General features: G+C 40.5%; 1 protein-coding gene across 5 annotated transcripts in view; it reads right to left on the bottom strand.

Annotated features, from left to right (window-relative positions):
* scaper (S-phase cyclin A-associated protein in the ER) overlaps positions 1-18,070 on the bottom strand; it is a 123,630-nt gene that overhangs the window by 66,775 nt on the left and 38,785 nt on the right. For all 5 annotated transcript variants that reach the window (XM_049474616.1, XM_007246515.4, XM_049474617.1 and 2 more), the window contains 7 exons: positions 17,913-18,055; positions 17,410-17,491; positions 17,104-17,256; positions 13,625-13,732; positions 8,600-8,736; positions 717-782; positions 289-415 (listed from right to left, as the gene is read on the bottom strand). In XM_049474616.1, coding sequence (XP_049330573.1) covers positions 289-415; positions 717-782; positions 8,600-8,736; positions 13,625-13,732; positions 17,104-17,256; positions 17,410-17,491; positions 17,913-18,055 — 816 coding nt within the window. The remainder of the gene's footprint in view (positions 1-288; positions 416-716; positions 783-8,599; positions 8,737-13,624; positions 13,733-17,103; positions 17,257-17,409; positions 17,492-17,912; positions 18,056-18,070) is intronic.

Genomic DNA, 18,070 nt, shown 5'->3' with positions numbered 1-18,070 from the left:
TTTTAGACTAAAAAAAATTCTCCAAATCATCAAGCACGCCGCCCCACAAAAAAAAAAAAAAAAAAAAAAAAATGTCATTTGAGCTTGTGTGCGTGGTGTCATAAGTACCACCTGCTCTGTTTTGCCCTCACTTTACTCTGTAAACTGTTTGCTTGGCATAAATCACTGCCAGTGGCTTCCAAAAAGATAGAGAATTAGATATATGGCATACAGGTGTACAGTACTAAACTAAACAAATATATATATATTTTTCTAATTTGCTGAATGGAAATTCTTAGAGAATATTACCTGCTTCTCCAGAATTCGTGAGATTTCGCCCAGCGTTCGGTCTAAACCAGAGACTTTGTTGTTGGCCCACTGACCACTATCCTGCCCCTGCAGCTGCTTTCCCAAATCCTTCACCAGACGCTGCAGCCTACACACACACGCACACACACAGGACATGTCAAAATCTCATAATTTCATACATGGGGAAAGATATAATTCATCCAATAAAACCTAAATACATCCAAATAAATTACTGCAGAGACAGGAACATTCATCTTTTTTTTATTTATACAAACTCTCTTGACTGATTAAACTCTTCAGTAGTACACTTGAGCTGAGTGTGAGAGGGCATGAAGGATTAAAAGACAACATTTCAGAGATAGCAGCAAGCCAAACAGATACAGAGACAGCTCAGGTGTGGGTGTACATACATTCATTCATAAGCTTACTTGGCTTTGTAGGGAGAATCTGGAATCTGCATCTTAGCCTCCATAGAGGTCTCATACTCCTTAGCCCTGAGAAGCAAGAAGACACAGTCCATGAGAGAGCAAACTAGAGAGAGAGAGAGAGAGAGAGAGAGAGACAGGGAGACAGATAGAGAAAGAGAGAGAGAGAGAGAGACAGAGAGAGAGAGATCTACCTGTCAGTCTGAAGCAACAAGGAGATAAGAACGACAGCAAGAACAATGAAAAGGTTAGGAGGCCAATCTGTGTCTCAAACTGTTTATTTAACCTGTCAACTGCTCCCAGTGTTTACAAAAAAAAAAAAAAAAACTCGTCATGTACCAATAAGTTAAAAATGTTGTCTTTATCCTTCAGACAAGACATTTTAGACAATCTTTATCTAAACCTGAAAGAAAAAAAGAAATAAACAGCTATACACCCATCATTTAAATTTTAAAGCTGTTGGTAAACACTATTGTGCAGCTGGCCTGTCACTCCAGTAACTCTCCAGCCTGAGGGGAAACATCAATCGACCACAAAGTCAGGGCATGAGTCAGGCCTAAGCCAGCGGTGTGGTCCACCACCACAACAGATTCCTGTCCATCCCACGTCTGGCCGATAAGACTGATCGATCAGTTCCTGACAAACCAGCTGAGGGTTAGATGGCCTGCAGCTGATAAACTCTGGCACTTTCCGGAAGGCCGAACTCAAAGCTGAAATGTTCCCAGAACGCTGGGGCTACCACTATCTTTAATATCACTTTATTTTAAGGACTGACTTTCCAGACAAAGTTTCAGGACACAGTTTTTAAATTTAGGGCTAGACGATTAAAACAATTTCCAGTGCGGCTGCCGCTGTAATGTAACCTCAAAACACACAAGTAATAAAGGTAATAAAGGCAATTCTAAGTGGTTTAAGTGGTACACAACTTTACCTCTGTTCTTCAATTATCTACATTAAACTGACCAACTCAAAATATAAGTTGCAATTTACAATAAAATATTAACATGACTAATAAATGATAAATTGAGTATCTAATTACTGGCCAGTGAAGGCAGCGGCTAAAAAAAAAAAAAAGGAAGAGAGATCAAATGCCTTCAGCAGATGTTGGTTCAAGTAGGATTAAAAAGCCGTAGTGCTGATGTTTAAGAGGGGAATAAATCAGCCTGAACACTGTATGAACTGCATGTGAATTTGATAACACGTCACTGGAGGACAGGAAAGCTGGGAGAGAGACCACAGAGGCATACCTAGCACTTAATCTCACCTGAGTGTTAAGTCTTAGCTCAGAACACTTACAAGCCAAAAAAATACAGCCTAAACGAAGTTCCAGAAGTTTATGATTGGAAATCTGAATGAAGTCTACAACACAAACAGTGAAAATAAAGGAGTTGTTCTCTGTGGGATTGACACGAGAAAGGTAAACATACGCTGACACAAATTTAGCTCAGATACAAATACTAGAACTCTAAGTAATGGAATCTAATAGCCCACAACGGCATGCTTAACTCTGCCGTCAATAGTGCATACTGTGAAAATAATGCAGCCTCAAAAAAAAAAAAAAAAAATAAATAGTTGGGACAGTACAGAAAATGTAAGATTGTTTACTAATGTATGTGTTGCTTAAAACACTTAAAACACTTTTTGGCATTGTGGATACCAAGCGATGGCATGTTTCAAGTATTATGTAATGTGTGCAGTATGTGATTTTGCATTGTCTTGTTGTAAAATGCCTGAAAAAACTTAAATCTTAATGTTTTAATTAACAGCAGCATATGGATTAATTATAAAAAAAAAGATTTGTCTCTACATGATGTTTTTACATCATTTTCACTGTGTGATAGTTCTTCCCAGATTCCTTCAAGGCCAGAGATGTTGACGCAGATTCTTCATTCATCAACTGATTTTATGCAATGTAAAGGGAGAAATTATTAATTATTAAATTCTTAATTCTTTAAATGTAATATTACTGTACAGCTTGGGAAAAAATAAGATACCACTAAAAATGAGTTTCTTTGATTTTACCACATTTGAACACCTCTGGAATATAATCAAGAAGAAGATGGATGATCACAAGCCACCAAACCAAACTGAACTGCTTGACTTTTTGCACCAGGAGTGGCAGAAAGGTATCCAAAAGCAGTGTGTAAGACTGATGGAGGAGAATATGCCAAGATGCATAAAACACTGTGATTAAAAAACAGGGTTATTCCACCAAATATTGATTTCTGAACTTTATGAATATGAACTTGTTTTTTCAGCCATGTCTCATTTTGTAAGTAAGTGCTCTAAATGACAATGTTTTTATTTGGAATTTGTAAGAAATGTTGTCCCTAGTTTATAGAATTAAACAACAATGTTCATTTTACTGTATATATGTGTTATATATTTAATTAATAATCATATAATTCATAATTAATTAATTAATTAATTAATTGACACTGCTTTTGTACCAAATCATGATTATGATATCATTATTTAGTATTTTTACCTCAACAGCCCTAAATTGCCAAATTGCCTCAATACGAACTTTTGTTTTGGAATGTGTTACAGGCCTAAAATTTGAGAATGGATGCACGGTATATTAACAAATGAAGTTTATTTAACCAGACAAAATATGAAATATCTTGAGTTGATACTGTCTGCAATTAAATAAAATAAAAGTTTTATTTAGCATTTTCCATCCCGTCTCAACTTCTTCTTTCTGACTTTTCTGGAGGCAGCAGAGTGAGACTTCCTGGTAATAGCAACCTAGGTCACAGAGTGTTAATCTCCCTGCGTGCTAGCTCACTACCTGGACCACCCTGGCTGCACGGTGAGAAAACTAAAACCCGCTGCACGTTTCTCTGCATTATTTACCACAACCTCGCAGAGGCCTGCATAAAGAATGCAGCGGAGCTTTCAGGCAAGGCCTGAACTATACCTGGCCTCTTCGTCATCCTCCATATTACAATATTCATCTCTGACAGCTTTACGCCCGCACAGGTTAAACGGGGAGCAATCGCCGGGCCATCAATCAAGCGCGGCGGCAGCACCCGTTAAATGAGCCAGGGGGTTATAAATATTAGTAATCAGCATTAAGGGGGAGGGGAATGCTACACAGCTACAATGCAGAACTAATAATCAATTCATCATGATCTTGCCCCGCCATTCACCTCCGCCCAAGCTGGATGGAGATAGCAGCCCCCTTAGCTTGGACCATAAAAACGTCCGTGCCTCTGGATGGATAAAAAACAAATACACTGTACCCGCTCGAAAAGGTGCAATGCGAATTCGAGTGTTTGGCACTCCTGGTACCAGAGCATTTGGCAGAGCATTGGAGCAATATGTAATACTGGGATGGAGAGGCCTTCAATCATGCAGTTATGCAGTTTCTCACTGCTGTTGAATAAAGACCTGTATCTGGATCCTGTGGAATATGAACAGTAGGGGTGTACGAAACGAAACAATAAATAAATAAATAAATAAATCTGATGTGCGGTAATACTGCTGGAGACCCCAGTATCAGTGAAAGACACCATAAATTATGATCCTAAATTAGTTTAAACTTTTCAGCAACTTAATTGCACATATTTTTCTGCAAGAAGTAGTATGGTGCATGTCTTTCCTGTAGACCTTTACCTCGCTCTGCCTCCAGCTGTTATTCACAATGTTATTGCAGCTCTTTCAATTTGTTTATTGTGAAAACTCATATCTCGATAACGATAACAATACGATGTATATTTATATAAAATAGCCCTAATATATAGAAAGGTACAAGCTTGGCCCCCTTTAGAAAGGCATAGATGTAATCTATATCCTGGAGACTTGAACTGAAAGAGAAGCTCACAGGCAGTCTTCATTGTATAAAGCATGTAAGTAACAAAATGAAGGGGCTTGTGGGGGGCTTGTGATTTCCGCTGTGCCTAGTCCCTGCAGACTCCTTCATGGGCACCTATCACATGTTCCTTCCCTCTTTCAATTCAGCTGCGGTCCACTCCCCTTCGCAAAGCAGAACGTTTCTTGGAGAACCTTGTGAGGTGAGAGCAGTTCACACTGTATGTACTGAACAGGAGGGCCTTTGTATGCAGCCCTTCTCTCTGAGGTAGGCCCAAACACTGAGCACTCTGTTCCTAAGCCTGGGGAAAAGACAAGCAACACACCGGGCCAAACATCATACACAAGAGAGGGCCGATCCCACAGACTCTCGGACATGCTACTTTCCTGGTAATTAAAACCACATATGGTTGTATGTGAAGAAAAAAAAAAGAAAAGAAACACCGGTCATATATTTGTAAAAGTCATGTGTTGGAAATTGCACTGGCTTCTTCTTCCCTTGCCTGACCACGGCTTAACGATGACAACAGGGGACAAGGCGACCTGGGAGGGCTGTGAAAAGCTCTCTTGACTTTTTCCAAACGCCACCCGGTGCTCCTATAAAACGCCTCATTTCCACCCAGCGGTGGAGCCGCTAACCTCGGCAGGCTGGGCCACGGGCGGCGGTGATTTACGAGCGGCAGTGCCTGTTCTCTCTCCATCTCCGCGCTCTGGAGCTCAGGCAGAGAGTGATAGCGAGCAGATTGGGCTCAGGCCTGTCACTTTCTCAGCTCTGGCTCTATGGAGCACCGCTTACTGTTCACCGGTCCGAGATCCTTTTTTTAACCCCCTCAACTTTAGTACACAAACAGTAAGTACAGACCTCCATTCACCCTATACTCTGATAACTACAAACTTGCTGAGCACTTTATTAGAAACAATTTATTAATACCAGGTAGAGTTTGCTCTCAAATAACCTCAAATATTTGCAGAACTAATTTCACAGGTGTTGGAAACACTACTTTAAGATTCTTGTAAAAACATTGACAAGCCTGCAGATTTTTGTATAGAAGCACTTTAATGCACGTTCTTTTTTGTACCTCATCCTCAAAGTGTCCTATAGGCACTGTAGTGATTAAAAAGTCCACTAAAATCACTGACTTTTATTTTTTATCTGGCTCTTTACCATGCTAGAAATAGCTGTTACAGGACTGCTAATTTGTGGCCATAAAGGAATGAAATCTGAAATTCCAACAAATACTGACTAATATCAGCAGAACCTTCACCAGCAGAGCCTCAGCAGAAATCAGCATTTACCAGACCAGATTGTTTTTCCAGTCTTCCACTGTCCAGCTTTGGTGTTCCTGTGACCCCTGCGGCCCCAGATTTCTGTTCTTAGCTGATACAAGTGGAGACTGACATTGTTTTCTGTTGTTTTCTGTTGAGAGATTGCACATTTTGAGATTCTTTTTTTCCTCACCTACTGTAATTACTGTAGCAAGTCTGGCCATTATTTTATTAGCAAGGTGTTTCTATTTAAGGAACTGACAATTACTTAATATTTTCTGATTACACCATTAAACCAATACACCTAGCGCCAACAATCATGCCACATTCCAAATAAATGAGATTCCATTTTTTCCCTATTTTCCCAGCATTATTGTTCATTTTCTGCCTGACAGAACACATCTAAATCTTGAGGCTTTCTATTTAAGCATTACATAAAAAGGCTTAATGTTTGATAATAAAAGTTACTACAAATTTTAATTGAAATTGTAATAGAAATTATTTAAAATAATTGAAGTAAATCTGCAACTTTAAAAATAAAATGAATAACAATCATAAAATTGTCACTTTTCTAAACTTCATTTTAAAGTTCATCAGTATATTCCTGAATACAAAACAAACAGTGCATGTCTTCCATATCTTTTGTTTAATTACAGAAACCTGCAGAATTTGGGTTTGAATCCTGTTACTGATCAGAAATTATTAAGTGAAGTAAAGAAAAAAACAGGCAGTTTCTCCAACTGTCCTGTAAGAGCCTTTAAAACCCTCAAAGTTTTCAGAATGTGAACAACCTAGTTTACTGCAGAGAAAAAGGGTTTTGTATCACCTACACTTGTAGTCTATATAAAATCCGAGGTCTGTAAAGGGGTTAATAAAAACATGACCTGAGGGGGCCAGCCCATATCTGAATGATTAACACAATTCTGCAACACAACTAGATGATTAGATAACTGCCTGAATGAGTGGTTGCACAGGTGTTTCTGATAAAGTGCTCAGTGAGTATACTATATATTAATTATATATACTCAAATGAAGTCAAATGATTTCAAAGTGTATATAGGCTTGAATTTGAAGGGTTAATAACACAGCTCGTCCACTGGCCCTCCTCCAAGAGCTAATTTGAAGAGCTGAACTGGAGGGATTCTGTTCGAAGAGAAAGTGGAATACAATTGACAGTCACTTAAATCTCACAAATTGGTTGAAGGGCTAATCACTGCGATTACACATTACAACCTGGAACCTGATGAACTGCAGCGAACATCAGGAACAAAAAAACGGTTGGAATTTTAGGATCATTCTACAGAATATTCTTTGTTTAACCATACCTTAATCTTAACCTCTAATCTTACACCTGGTTACTTTCTGTGACCAGTATCTGTATCCAGATAAGATTGTAACCATATTAATATATACTTGGTAAAATGGTCATATGAGTTATTTGACAGAATAAAATTGAAAATTTCTTTGTGAGACAAAATACGCAAAATGCCCATTGCATAGAAATTATTACTGTTCTTTTAGTTGTACAAGTTAACCAAGATTAATTAATGAGGTAACAAAAATAATTTGGTAACTTTACTTGGATGGTCCATTTGATGGCCTCTTTGATGCTCAACTGACATTCAACTACATGTCTATTAAACGCAAATTAACTAAAAGGTGAAAGTAAATGATTCTCTATTGAATATAACCCTACATTCAACTCTAATAAAAAAAAAACTCTAATCTTAATATTTTATGATTGGGTTTAGGGTTAAGGATTTTAAGCTTAGGTTAAGGTTAGGGTAAGGGTTAGGTGTAGAGTTAGATTTTAGGGTTGATTAAGGGTTAAGGTTAGGGTTAGGTGTATGGTTAGGTTCTATTTTAAATAATTTACATTCAACATAGGGTTAAGTTAAATTTAATGGACGTTCAATTCAGTGTTAGTTGAATGTCAGTTGAGCATCAACAAGGCCATAAAATGGACCATCCAAGTAAAGTGTTACCAGTAATTCTTCTTTATAAAACATCTCTAGGCTTGTTAACATTTTCTTGGTGTATCACTTTCAGCAGGTCACTACTTTAAATGGCTCTGTGAAAATGTTCATCTATTTCAGTGTATCGATCAGAAGGCGCACCTGTCCTTGTACAGTAAGCATCCCAGTACACCAGAGAGAAGACCACTGGTGTATCAAAGTATCACTGTGAGCCACATACAGCCACGCCCACAGCAGCTTAAGCCCAATGAAAAATGACTGTATTATGTGTATCTGTCTACCCTTGTCACACTAAAACACACACACACATACACATACACACACTACAGTTGGGACAGGAAGCAAAATTTATTGTGCCCAGGTCTAGAATTTGACACTGAGGCACGCTGCCTCCTATTTGTTGATTACTATTGATTTTCTTTGATACTTCATTTAAAAATCAATAGGCGGGAGAAAGAAAAACAGGCATGGTTTACACATACTTTAACATACTATTGTACACCAGAGGAGGCTTCAGTTTTGGCAGCCCAGTGGCAACCAATTAGGAGAAAAGCTCTTAACAGGTGAAAGCGAGGGAGCCCTCCAGATCGATTCTCACTTTTTCCTCCCCAATCACACAAAGTGGCCATAAATTAAGCTCATCAGTGTTGCTACGCAGACAGCCGAGATGCACAGTGCCTCTGCTTTCCATCTCCTTGTCACTCATAAAGCTCTCACACACATGCCGCGCTGTCCTTTAACCGTATGAGTGACTGTCACGCATGAGAGAGATACGGAAAGAGAGAGAGAGACACACACACACACACACACACACACACACAAGAGCATCACCTTGAGTTCATTCGTGCTCTGAGTTTCTTGGCCTTTTTCCGTGCTTTCTGCCTCTCCTCTCCATCCTTGGCACTCTCTGGAGTTACAGTGGTATCAGTCACTATGTCTACGATGTATTTCTTTAAGGACAGGTGCTCCTGTGGCAAAGACAGCAAAGCAACAGATATACTTAAAATAAGAACATACAACATGCAGCACTCTTTTAAAAAAGCATAATTAGAGTGGGTTGGGTAATTGGCCAGAAAATGGGATAAAAATTTGAAATAAAATGATAAAAAAAGCACCTGTATAAAGGCAGTAGATTATATAAGTATGACTCTTGAACTTAAACTAATATGAACCTTTCCCCCACCAAAAGTGCGCTGTGCAAAGTCAGTGTTGTTAGTAGCATGTCAAGCCCAGAAAAGTAATGACAGACATTTTTTCTCCTCTTTAGCCACCTCATTGTTAGCTACATTAGCGGCAAAATTAGCAAAATTAATAAAATTATTATAAACTCAAATGAATCAGCAGTAGGAAGGAGCACCGTGTCCATACAGGACAGGGAATCCTACAGTTTCAAAGGAATCTATACCCATCGCTCAGATCTCTGGTGTGAGTAAAGGGGTAATCTGTTGCATTGTAAGCACAGGTGTTCCAGCTCATGGCTTTCGGCTGCTGTATTGTGCAGGGTAATTATCCAGGCATCTGCACTGCTGGGTTGCGGTGTGAGGGTGGCGGAAGTGCTGAAGGGAGAGAGAGGTAAAGGTATAGCTTCGAGTATGAAGAAGAGCTGGCCCTCTCTGATGACGCTGATACTTCCATGGGAAGAAAGACGGATGTAACTTAATTTAAACGACATGATGCATGTGCCAGAACGCAATTATCCCATTATCCTGTCATCCGGCACCTCAGAGGATGAGAACGGAGAGGAGGGAGAGAGATAAGGGATTGCATTCAGAGCTGCTGCCGATGCATGTGGATGCCATTCCAGGTGGTGACAGGGCACGGGATACATCCTCCACCGTGATTGGGTTTTGAGTTCAAATTTACCAGCTCAGACTGTACTGCGCTCATTCTGGTCGGCCTTATACTGGGGTATCCAGCGGCAAAGTGGCTTAATTTCTTGGTTTGCTCAATGTATTTATGAAGTGTTACTGCTGATATTTACTATTTCAATATTAAAATGAAAGAGCAGACAGACTCTAGCCAAAAAAAAAAAATACTATCTTAAAGACCCGAAACACCCCCTGACCCCGGTTACTTTACTAAAGTTGTGTCTAGGTTGCACCACAAGATGCATCTTCATACTTGACCATGTATAGCTACACATTGTTCATTTTCACTAGTAATTAAATTGATGTTTTATTTTGAAATAAAAATACAGAAAATAAAAACAAGTAATACATCCTACTCTCCATTATCATTCATAAGAATGTCTATGAATCATTCATAAGAATGATCTAAAATATCAGCAAACAAATGTTAAATAAATATTTATATATATATACATAAATAACTTTTTTCCATAAATTTCTTTCCTGATTAAATAACATTTATTTAAAATAAAGATACATCTTTGCAGCCTTTGGGAGCAGCACATCCAAACAAAAAACTGGTTCTGGCATTCTTTTACATTGCTTTAGAAAGTAGCCAAATCAAGTGCAACCCAACTACCCTATTACAAAACCAAATAGCACTGTGTATACACATTTTTTACACTATTAAAGCAAGTATTTTATTTTACCCAAATTGTCTGGGAAGTGTGCTAAGTCACAAACTTAAACCATGAGGAACTGCAGCTATCGTAGAATTACATTTATTTTAGGCATACTTTCAATAAGGATTTTATGCCAGAAGTGTGAAAACTTGTTTTCTGGTCTTGAATATTGAAATATGGATCTGGCACTTTTTTAGTAGAAAGACTCAAATATTCAGTAATACCAAATATTAAAATCTTCCTGAACAATTCCCAATATTAAGAGGTAAGAAAATGCTAATATGTTAATATTTGCACATTGGCATTAGGTTCTACAGCTGAAAAACAAATCAAATAGAAATACACTCGTCACTTATCTTTGGGGGACTAAAGACACAAGAAATCTGAAAGAGTTTCTTTGAGTATTTAAGATTAATTCCACTGCTAAGCAGTATGCATAAGTATGTGTGTGTGTGCACGTGTGCGTTTAACGAGGGGGGCTGCACACCCCTCTGGGAGCAGGAGTTGAGCCTTGCAGTCATAACCATTGGCTCCCCTTGGCTGGAGAGGCATCTGGCGAGTAATCTCTCTGAAAGGCGATCTACTTCTCCTGCCGGCCAGTTAATGGGATTGTTTCTGTAACACCTCAAAGACATGCACCATCTTGAGATTATACCAGAGTGGGCTTTGCGAGTGGAGCATCAGGGCCTGATCTGCAGTAGGCGTACGAGTGCTGGATTAGGCCTATAACATTGATGCTAACTAATGTATATATCAAAGCGATGCCACTTAAAAAACTTAAGGAAAAGGAACATATATTAATATTTGTGTTGCAATAAATGTAACGCCAAACTAATCGGAAAACGAATCTAAAAAAACTACTCTCTCACTCTTCTCTCTCTCTTGATACACAGAAATGGATTTTGAGTGCTGAAGGGGTGGAGATGTTCCAGATACAAATCTATGATGAGCTGTCAGAAGAGTGATTGAGTTGAGGAAGCTGGGTGATGGGTGTTTCCTTGCACCATAGAGACAATAGGAGGGGTATGGGAGAGAGAGATGCCTGGGGCAAGGACAGCCTGACAATACCATGCAGTGTTTGGTGCAGGTAATGGGAGACAACTCCAAACATCCACGGTAGGCCACGGTCCGCTCAGGGCCTATAGACCCTCCCAGTGTCACGCTCAGATGACCCGCCCCTCCTCCACTCCTTTGTGTTGCACAAAGGGCGGCGCAGGATGGCTTTCCCCCTGATGTCAAACAGACAGCTGTGTGTCATCCAGGTTCAAGGTGAAGATATGGTGTATCGGGTGGCACGCTCATGCTCCCTTTCTGTCTCACACGCCCATTCACATGACTGTTATATCACCAGCTTCAGTTCCTGTGATGTCTTTGTCTCGTTAGAAGAGTTTTGATAGACATGGACCACCATTTCTTTCAGGGAAAAACAAAAAACCCCGGATGTATTTTGACAATAGAATCAAATTAAAACCCGTGTAATAACCGTCTGCAAAGAAAGGTAGCTGCCAGGCGCCGCCCTTTCAGAGGTTCTCCACTCTCACTCACAACCTGAGTCATGCAGGGAAGGGAAAAAAAAAAAAAAAAAAGAAAAGAAAAAAAATGAAGCGAGAGGAGCATCTTCTATTTAAGAGGTCAGTGGTGTTTTTTGGTCAGGTGTCAAGGGTGAATGATAAATTAAAACTCCCATGCGTCAAAGGCGAGGGGTCAGGAACCTCCCGTATATTACGTTAAAGCAGGACAGATGACAACCAATAAAGGTAAGTAAGGAGAGCAATGGCAGCTCGGAGCGTTCCCCAGGCCCATCGATCCATCCCTGTTGATAATCACCTTATTTTCAATTTAATTCGCAAGTCCTTAAAAAGGCGGAAAGTGACTAAATACGAGGACGGGGGCCGCAGAGGCTCCGCTTCCGCAGAGAAACTACGTCGTGACCTCTGCACGGTTCAGCCAACCGTCTTCATTTTAATTAAAAATCTTTCACGACGGCAAGAGTTATGGAAGTCTCGACTGGAAAATAGTTGGCGGTTGCATGAATGAAATATGGCGCACCAAAATGGGAAGAGACATAAATATGGAAGGCTGAAGGCCCACGTTAAAACTATCCAAACAAAGTCCCCCGCTCAGGCTGACTCGCTTTGCATGCTGCAAATGAAAGCAGCTTGCCAGAGCTTTGAGGTGGTAGTCAAAATAAGGGACAGGTTTTCGCTGGGAGGCCTAGCGGTAACATTTTTGTTCCTAATTAGAGCAGAGGACAGCGCTGATTAATACAGGGACAATTTTACAGTGCCAACTTTCCGCAGTAATTCTCTCCCAGCGCAAATTTCTTTCACTGTTATACATTGCTCTCCATAACTCCCGTAATAGAACTAAATCAAAACTCGGATTAAAGTAGGTTAATGAAAGAAATCATTTATAAGTACACGCAAGCCAATTTAATCCATTACACCCTTCTAATTTAGAGTCAAGTTCACGCGTCACTCACACCTTATACATATTGCAGTTTTCTATCTAGCGGCTCGCTTGCTTGTTTGCCGCTCTGTCAGGCAGAAGAATGGCCAGCAGTAACTGGTTAATGATTTAGAGTGAGGGAGACATTAAAAATTGCCTGCTGGAAAAAAAAGGTTCGAATGAAGGAGGTGTGGAGGCCAAAGGTGCAGCATATAGCACCAACAGTTGTCAGCTACACAAAGAGCCCAGTGAGAAAGCCAATCTCATATTGCAGAGAGCGGCTCCCTGTTAACGAGAGGCATCCGCAGGACAGGCACTCTGTTAACAAAGACAAGCAGAGACAAGGGGGTGATCTCACCCCTCCATCGTGTCACTGAACTCTGTTGCTGTTGGTTTTGTCACATTCATTTATTGCCCTGCAGACTTAACACACGGTCAGAGGTAGGGGGCAAAAGGCAAGGGGCAGGGGGGGTCAAGAGAAGGCTTTGCTTCCCAACCTTGGCAGATTAAGACTAAACAGTTCTAAAACTACACATTCATGTTGTGCATACAATGTAATGTTTGAGTTAGTCTTTTTTTATTGGATCATGAATTCTGAGGGATGTTATATTTAAAGTTTTTTTAATGTTAATTGAACATATTTCTTTAAACAGCCTTAAAATGTATGCTTACTATTCTGCTTTAAATTTACATATTTAATATGTGCTAACTTCTTAACTCTTCTAATAATGCATAATGCATGCAATGTAATCATAAATGTAAAGAATTAAAAGTGTGGGTGCACACCTCAGAGCTAAAGGAGCCAGGTGTCACAGGTTTAGGTGGGCGTTTAGGGTGACTTTGGGGGGGGGTTTAATAGGGATGTAGGGAATACTTACCACCTCTTCGTCAGACAGCTCTCTGCCCTGGATGCTGCTACTGTCCCTCACAGCCTGCTGATGCCTCTTGCCCTTGGTGTGACTGAACAGGTGCACCTCCGAGGTGATCTGCAAAAAGGATGGGTCAAAGGTTACTCTCATGGGCACAATTCTAAAGAAGGCCAGGGGCCCGAGAGACACCTACACCTCAAGCATAACGGTGTCAACTTCGCTGTACGTTACCGTATTGTTCGTTGCGCCGCACTTCTCGGATAACTCAGACAATTGTTAGAACCTCAAGCTCACTTCAAAGTTAAATATGATCCCCAAATCCTGACTGACATCTGCAAAGTAGCACGACACCTCCTAATAAAAGCCAGAACATCAGAACAGGACGCTCACAATGGCGGAAATATATCCAGAACAAAGACAAAGTTTTAACTCGTGGGCTTCTAAATTCAATTCGAGCCCCAGGCAGCGTGCCTTTTCTTCAAAACTGGATCAAATATCAACATTTGTGGTTTCAGTGACACCAGCGACCATCACTCTTCCATGGTGGCCCGGTGAGGAGAAGCATTCCATCCAACCAGAAGAATATATAATCACCACCAATCAAATTTCAAGCCTGGTGGTCAAAACTTTAGTCTCGACCACACTGCAGGTGTGGGACGCTTGCATTGTTTGTGTCCTAGCTTTGGACCAGAGCCCGAGCAGGATGGCCTGTGTTTAATGTCATTAAGTAGAGTGCTTCCCACTGACCTAAAGATGATCGCTGGAGTCACTGGCTGGCCAAGGTCATCTGACATTTTAACAAGATTTCATTCTCCCCCTGGTGCTTAATCTGATGTCCGTTTGAAGCTCCAAGGTGTCTGGCCTGCGCTGCAGTGAAAGCCAGGCCACACGCAGATAAATGCGCCCGGTCGCTGATTTGTTGCCCGTCACTGGAAAAGCATGATCATGCCCAGCCCATAAATCTCCAACCAAAGATCAAGTTTAATTAATGCAGTTAAATCCTCATTTAAATGGCTTCTCTTCCAAAATCCTCTGAATCACCTTCTACTCAGCAGTTTTTGGGGTTTTCACTGCCAACACAACAACAGGGAGGAAAAATGCCCAGGCCAGTGGCGTTCAAACATAAAGCATCTGCGCATCCATGTGTGAAGTGATTGAAACGGTATCCGGTTTCAATCTCTCAGCAAACCTCTTGGCCAATTTGAGTCAATCACTGGAGCATGCAGAGATCTGACATTCACTTCCAATTACATTTACAGCAACAGAATCCACCAAAGATGTTTTGAATGTGCTATGAACTAAGTGTGAACCTAATCATTATGCCCTATATGTAAATATGAACTTTTTTTAACATCTGGAATGAAGATGTTAGTATCCATTCTGTATCCATTAAGTATGACATCCTATTTTTAACTAAACTTTCTCCCACAATTTGTCTAATCCAATTAACCCACTGACCCACTAGGAGCTCCCAAATACTAAGAGGGTGAGGACAAGCTCATGTATCCTCTGATATGTGAAGTCAGCCACCGCCTCTTCTCAAACTGCCACCAACGCAGCATCAATAGACAGTCAACAAACTCTAAGAAAAGGGCTGGGAAGCATAACAATGGGAGTAATGAGGTGAGATTGAGCCATCTACCCAGACAGAGTATGGCCAATTGTGCTCTCTTGAGCTGATGGGATTCAAACGTTTGAATCTCAGGCCGTAATGTCAGCTCTTTTGTGGCTAAGCCACTCTGAATACCAGGCAAAAGTTAGATTTTTTCCCCACCTTTTTAATTAATGTTTTTATTTTTTTCCCAAATTGTAAATTAATGTTGAAGTCATGCAGACTATGAAGGAACACATAAGGAATCATGTAGTAACCTAAAAGTATTAAACAAACCAAAATACTCTGTAAATAATTTAGGTGCTATTTTCTGGAGTTCTGTTAACTTCTCAGGCTGGTAACTCTGATAAACTTATCCTGTGCAACATAAGTAACTCTTGGTCTTCTCTACCTGAGGCAGTCCCGATGAGAGCCAGTTTTATCATGACATTTGATTGATTCATTTTTTTAAGTATTTTTCCTTTATTTAGTTGAGTAGTTTTTGCCATTATATGGATTAGAACAATACTCAAGCAGAGCTATTCACTGTATACCAACTCTAACTTTTCACAACTTTACAACTGATGTTCTAAAACAAGTACTTAACTGTTAACAAGGCACAGCTCTTAATTAAAAGCCATTCCAGGTGACTACCTCAGAATGCTAACTGCTGTGTGCTGAGACCTGTAAAGCTAAGCTAAATTAAGTAAACTAAACTGTAATTCTTAAAAAAAAAAAAAAAAAAAAAAGCCAAACGAGCGCTGAATATTAATATACACAGATTTTTCTCCTGAAGAGTGTTTATTTGGGTGAGTAAAGCGCTCCTATTTATTTACAGTAAGCTTATATTTCCAGATTTCCAAGGCTGGGTGCAGCAGCATTAGCATTAGCATCTAACCGGTAGTGCTACACTCAGGAACCCTGAGTGTTCTGGCAAGCCAGGGAGATATTAGCTAGCGGTTCTTCCCATGTAGTTTTTTTAAACATGGTAAACACGCAGACTACAGGCCGATAATACTCACCTCTGAACGGCCAAAAAGTTAGTGTTTAGGGCGGTTAGCGGCTAATGCTAATGCTGCTCCAGTCTCGATGCTGGAGAACTAAAGTGAAACTACTGTATAACGCTGTACTTCAGAAGAGTGGCTTTACTGTTACTTGCAACCTGACTGGTAAAATTCATTCATAAGGAGCAGCGGATTAAAAGGCAGACTGACTATTTTTGGGGAAAATTAAATGATTTTAACTGCACGTTATAGTGCAAAAAATACAGTAATCTACAATGCAGAAATTATTTAAATAATTAAAACAGACTGAATTTCAGTCTAAACTTTTGACATGTACTGTACTGTGACTGGATTCCATCGCTATCAGTAGTACTGGATGTTACCTTGACATTATTCTGCTGTGTATACTGTATGTCAGGGGTCGGCAATAGGTGGCCCGAGCATGAAACATCTGGCCTGTGAGGTTGTTAGAACTATAATGAACGATAACATTCCTTCCCTGTCTCTCTGTCGCGCTCGGTGTGACTATAGTTTCCGCTCGTTCTTGTTTTGCGCTTGTTCTTTGGCTCCCTATCTCCTTTTAAGGGCGTTTTTTCTCGGCCATATCCCAATTAACTAGCCGGGGCAGTGGTAGTGTATTGGACCGCGACCCTGAGGACACGGGTTCGATCCTGTGTTAGGAGCGGTGTGTTTATTTATTTATTTTTTCCTTTTGTTTTGGGTTTACCTGCTTTGAGTTCAACTGTTTTGCAGTTGGGTTCAACAACCCTCTGAGCTGGAGAGCTACTAGTCTGTAGCACTCCATCCCCATTACATGTCATTTTCCAAAACAGGTCCCTTGCCTAAATAAGAGAATATTTTTTGTAGTGAAAAATCAGCTGTGGTGTTCTCACCACAACACTGCAGAGGGAGCACTGTTTCTTGCGCTCGTAGGGTGTCAGTTTGGGTGCGTAGTCAGTATTGGCGTGTCTGCCACTACTCAGCTCAGCGGCCTTCTCCTTCCTCTGCTCAATCTGCTCCATGTGCCTTCGGCTGCTCTCATCATGCTGTAAGACAGTGGATGCAAGGTAGAGGAGGAGGCCAAATTTTACTACTGCAAATGAGAAGTATCATTATGTGATTCCTGGCACTGTATAGATAGGTGGGTAGAGAGTTCTAAAGCTAAGACTAATGATATGGAAGGCATGAATATGAATTGCCTTCATTTGGATCTTCTTCTGCAACTCCTCCATGGCCTCCTGCTGAGCTGCACTGAGGGCAGCCAGACGCTCCTCACGGTCTCTGCAGAGAACATACACCCACACACACACAAACATGTTCATTATATTTATATATTATAAAGGATCTCAGTAATCCAGAAGACTTCCTATTGCATAAGAACAGAATTTAAGCATATACTGTAAGTCATTTTGACCAGAGAAGGATGGGTTCCCCACCCTTGTGGATCTTGATTCCTCACAAAGTATCTTCTTCTAAATTTGAGGGTATTAATTTGCTTACTGATCAGTACAATTCTTTAGTGATTTATAGTAATGTTTCAAAAGTAAGAATTTTAATGAAAAAAATATTTTTAAACTATTTTTTATTATAATTTATTAATCTTCTACATTTTCTGCACTCCTCAGTTTGCCCTTGTGTTTTGCTGACAGAGGTTGCTATTCTGTCCTGGGGATGTCCTGGCTGGCCGTGTGCCGGTGCAGACCTGGCTCTCTCGCGGGCAGCATCCTCTCTCGCTCTCTCCTTCTCCTGCCGCTGCTGCTCAATCCTTGCCTCCTGCTCTCTCCTCTTCATTAACAGCTCTTCCACCCGCGCCTGACGCTCTGCCTCCAGAGCACGCTTACGCTCCTGACACCCACACAC

This window comes from Astyanax mexicanus, chromosome 2 (genome assembly GCF_023375975.1).
Source record: "Astyanax mexicanus isolate ESR-SI-001 chromosome 2, AstMex3_surface, whole genome shotgun sequence".
Classification (NCBI taxonomy): Eukaryota; Metazoa; Chordata; class Actinopteri; order Characiformes; family Acestrorhamphidae; genus Astyanax; species Astyanax mexicanus.
Note: the sequence above shows the minus strand (reverse complement) of the source record. Positions and strands in the feature narration are given on the sequence as shown.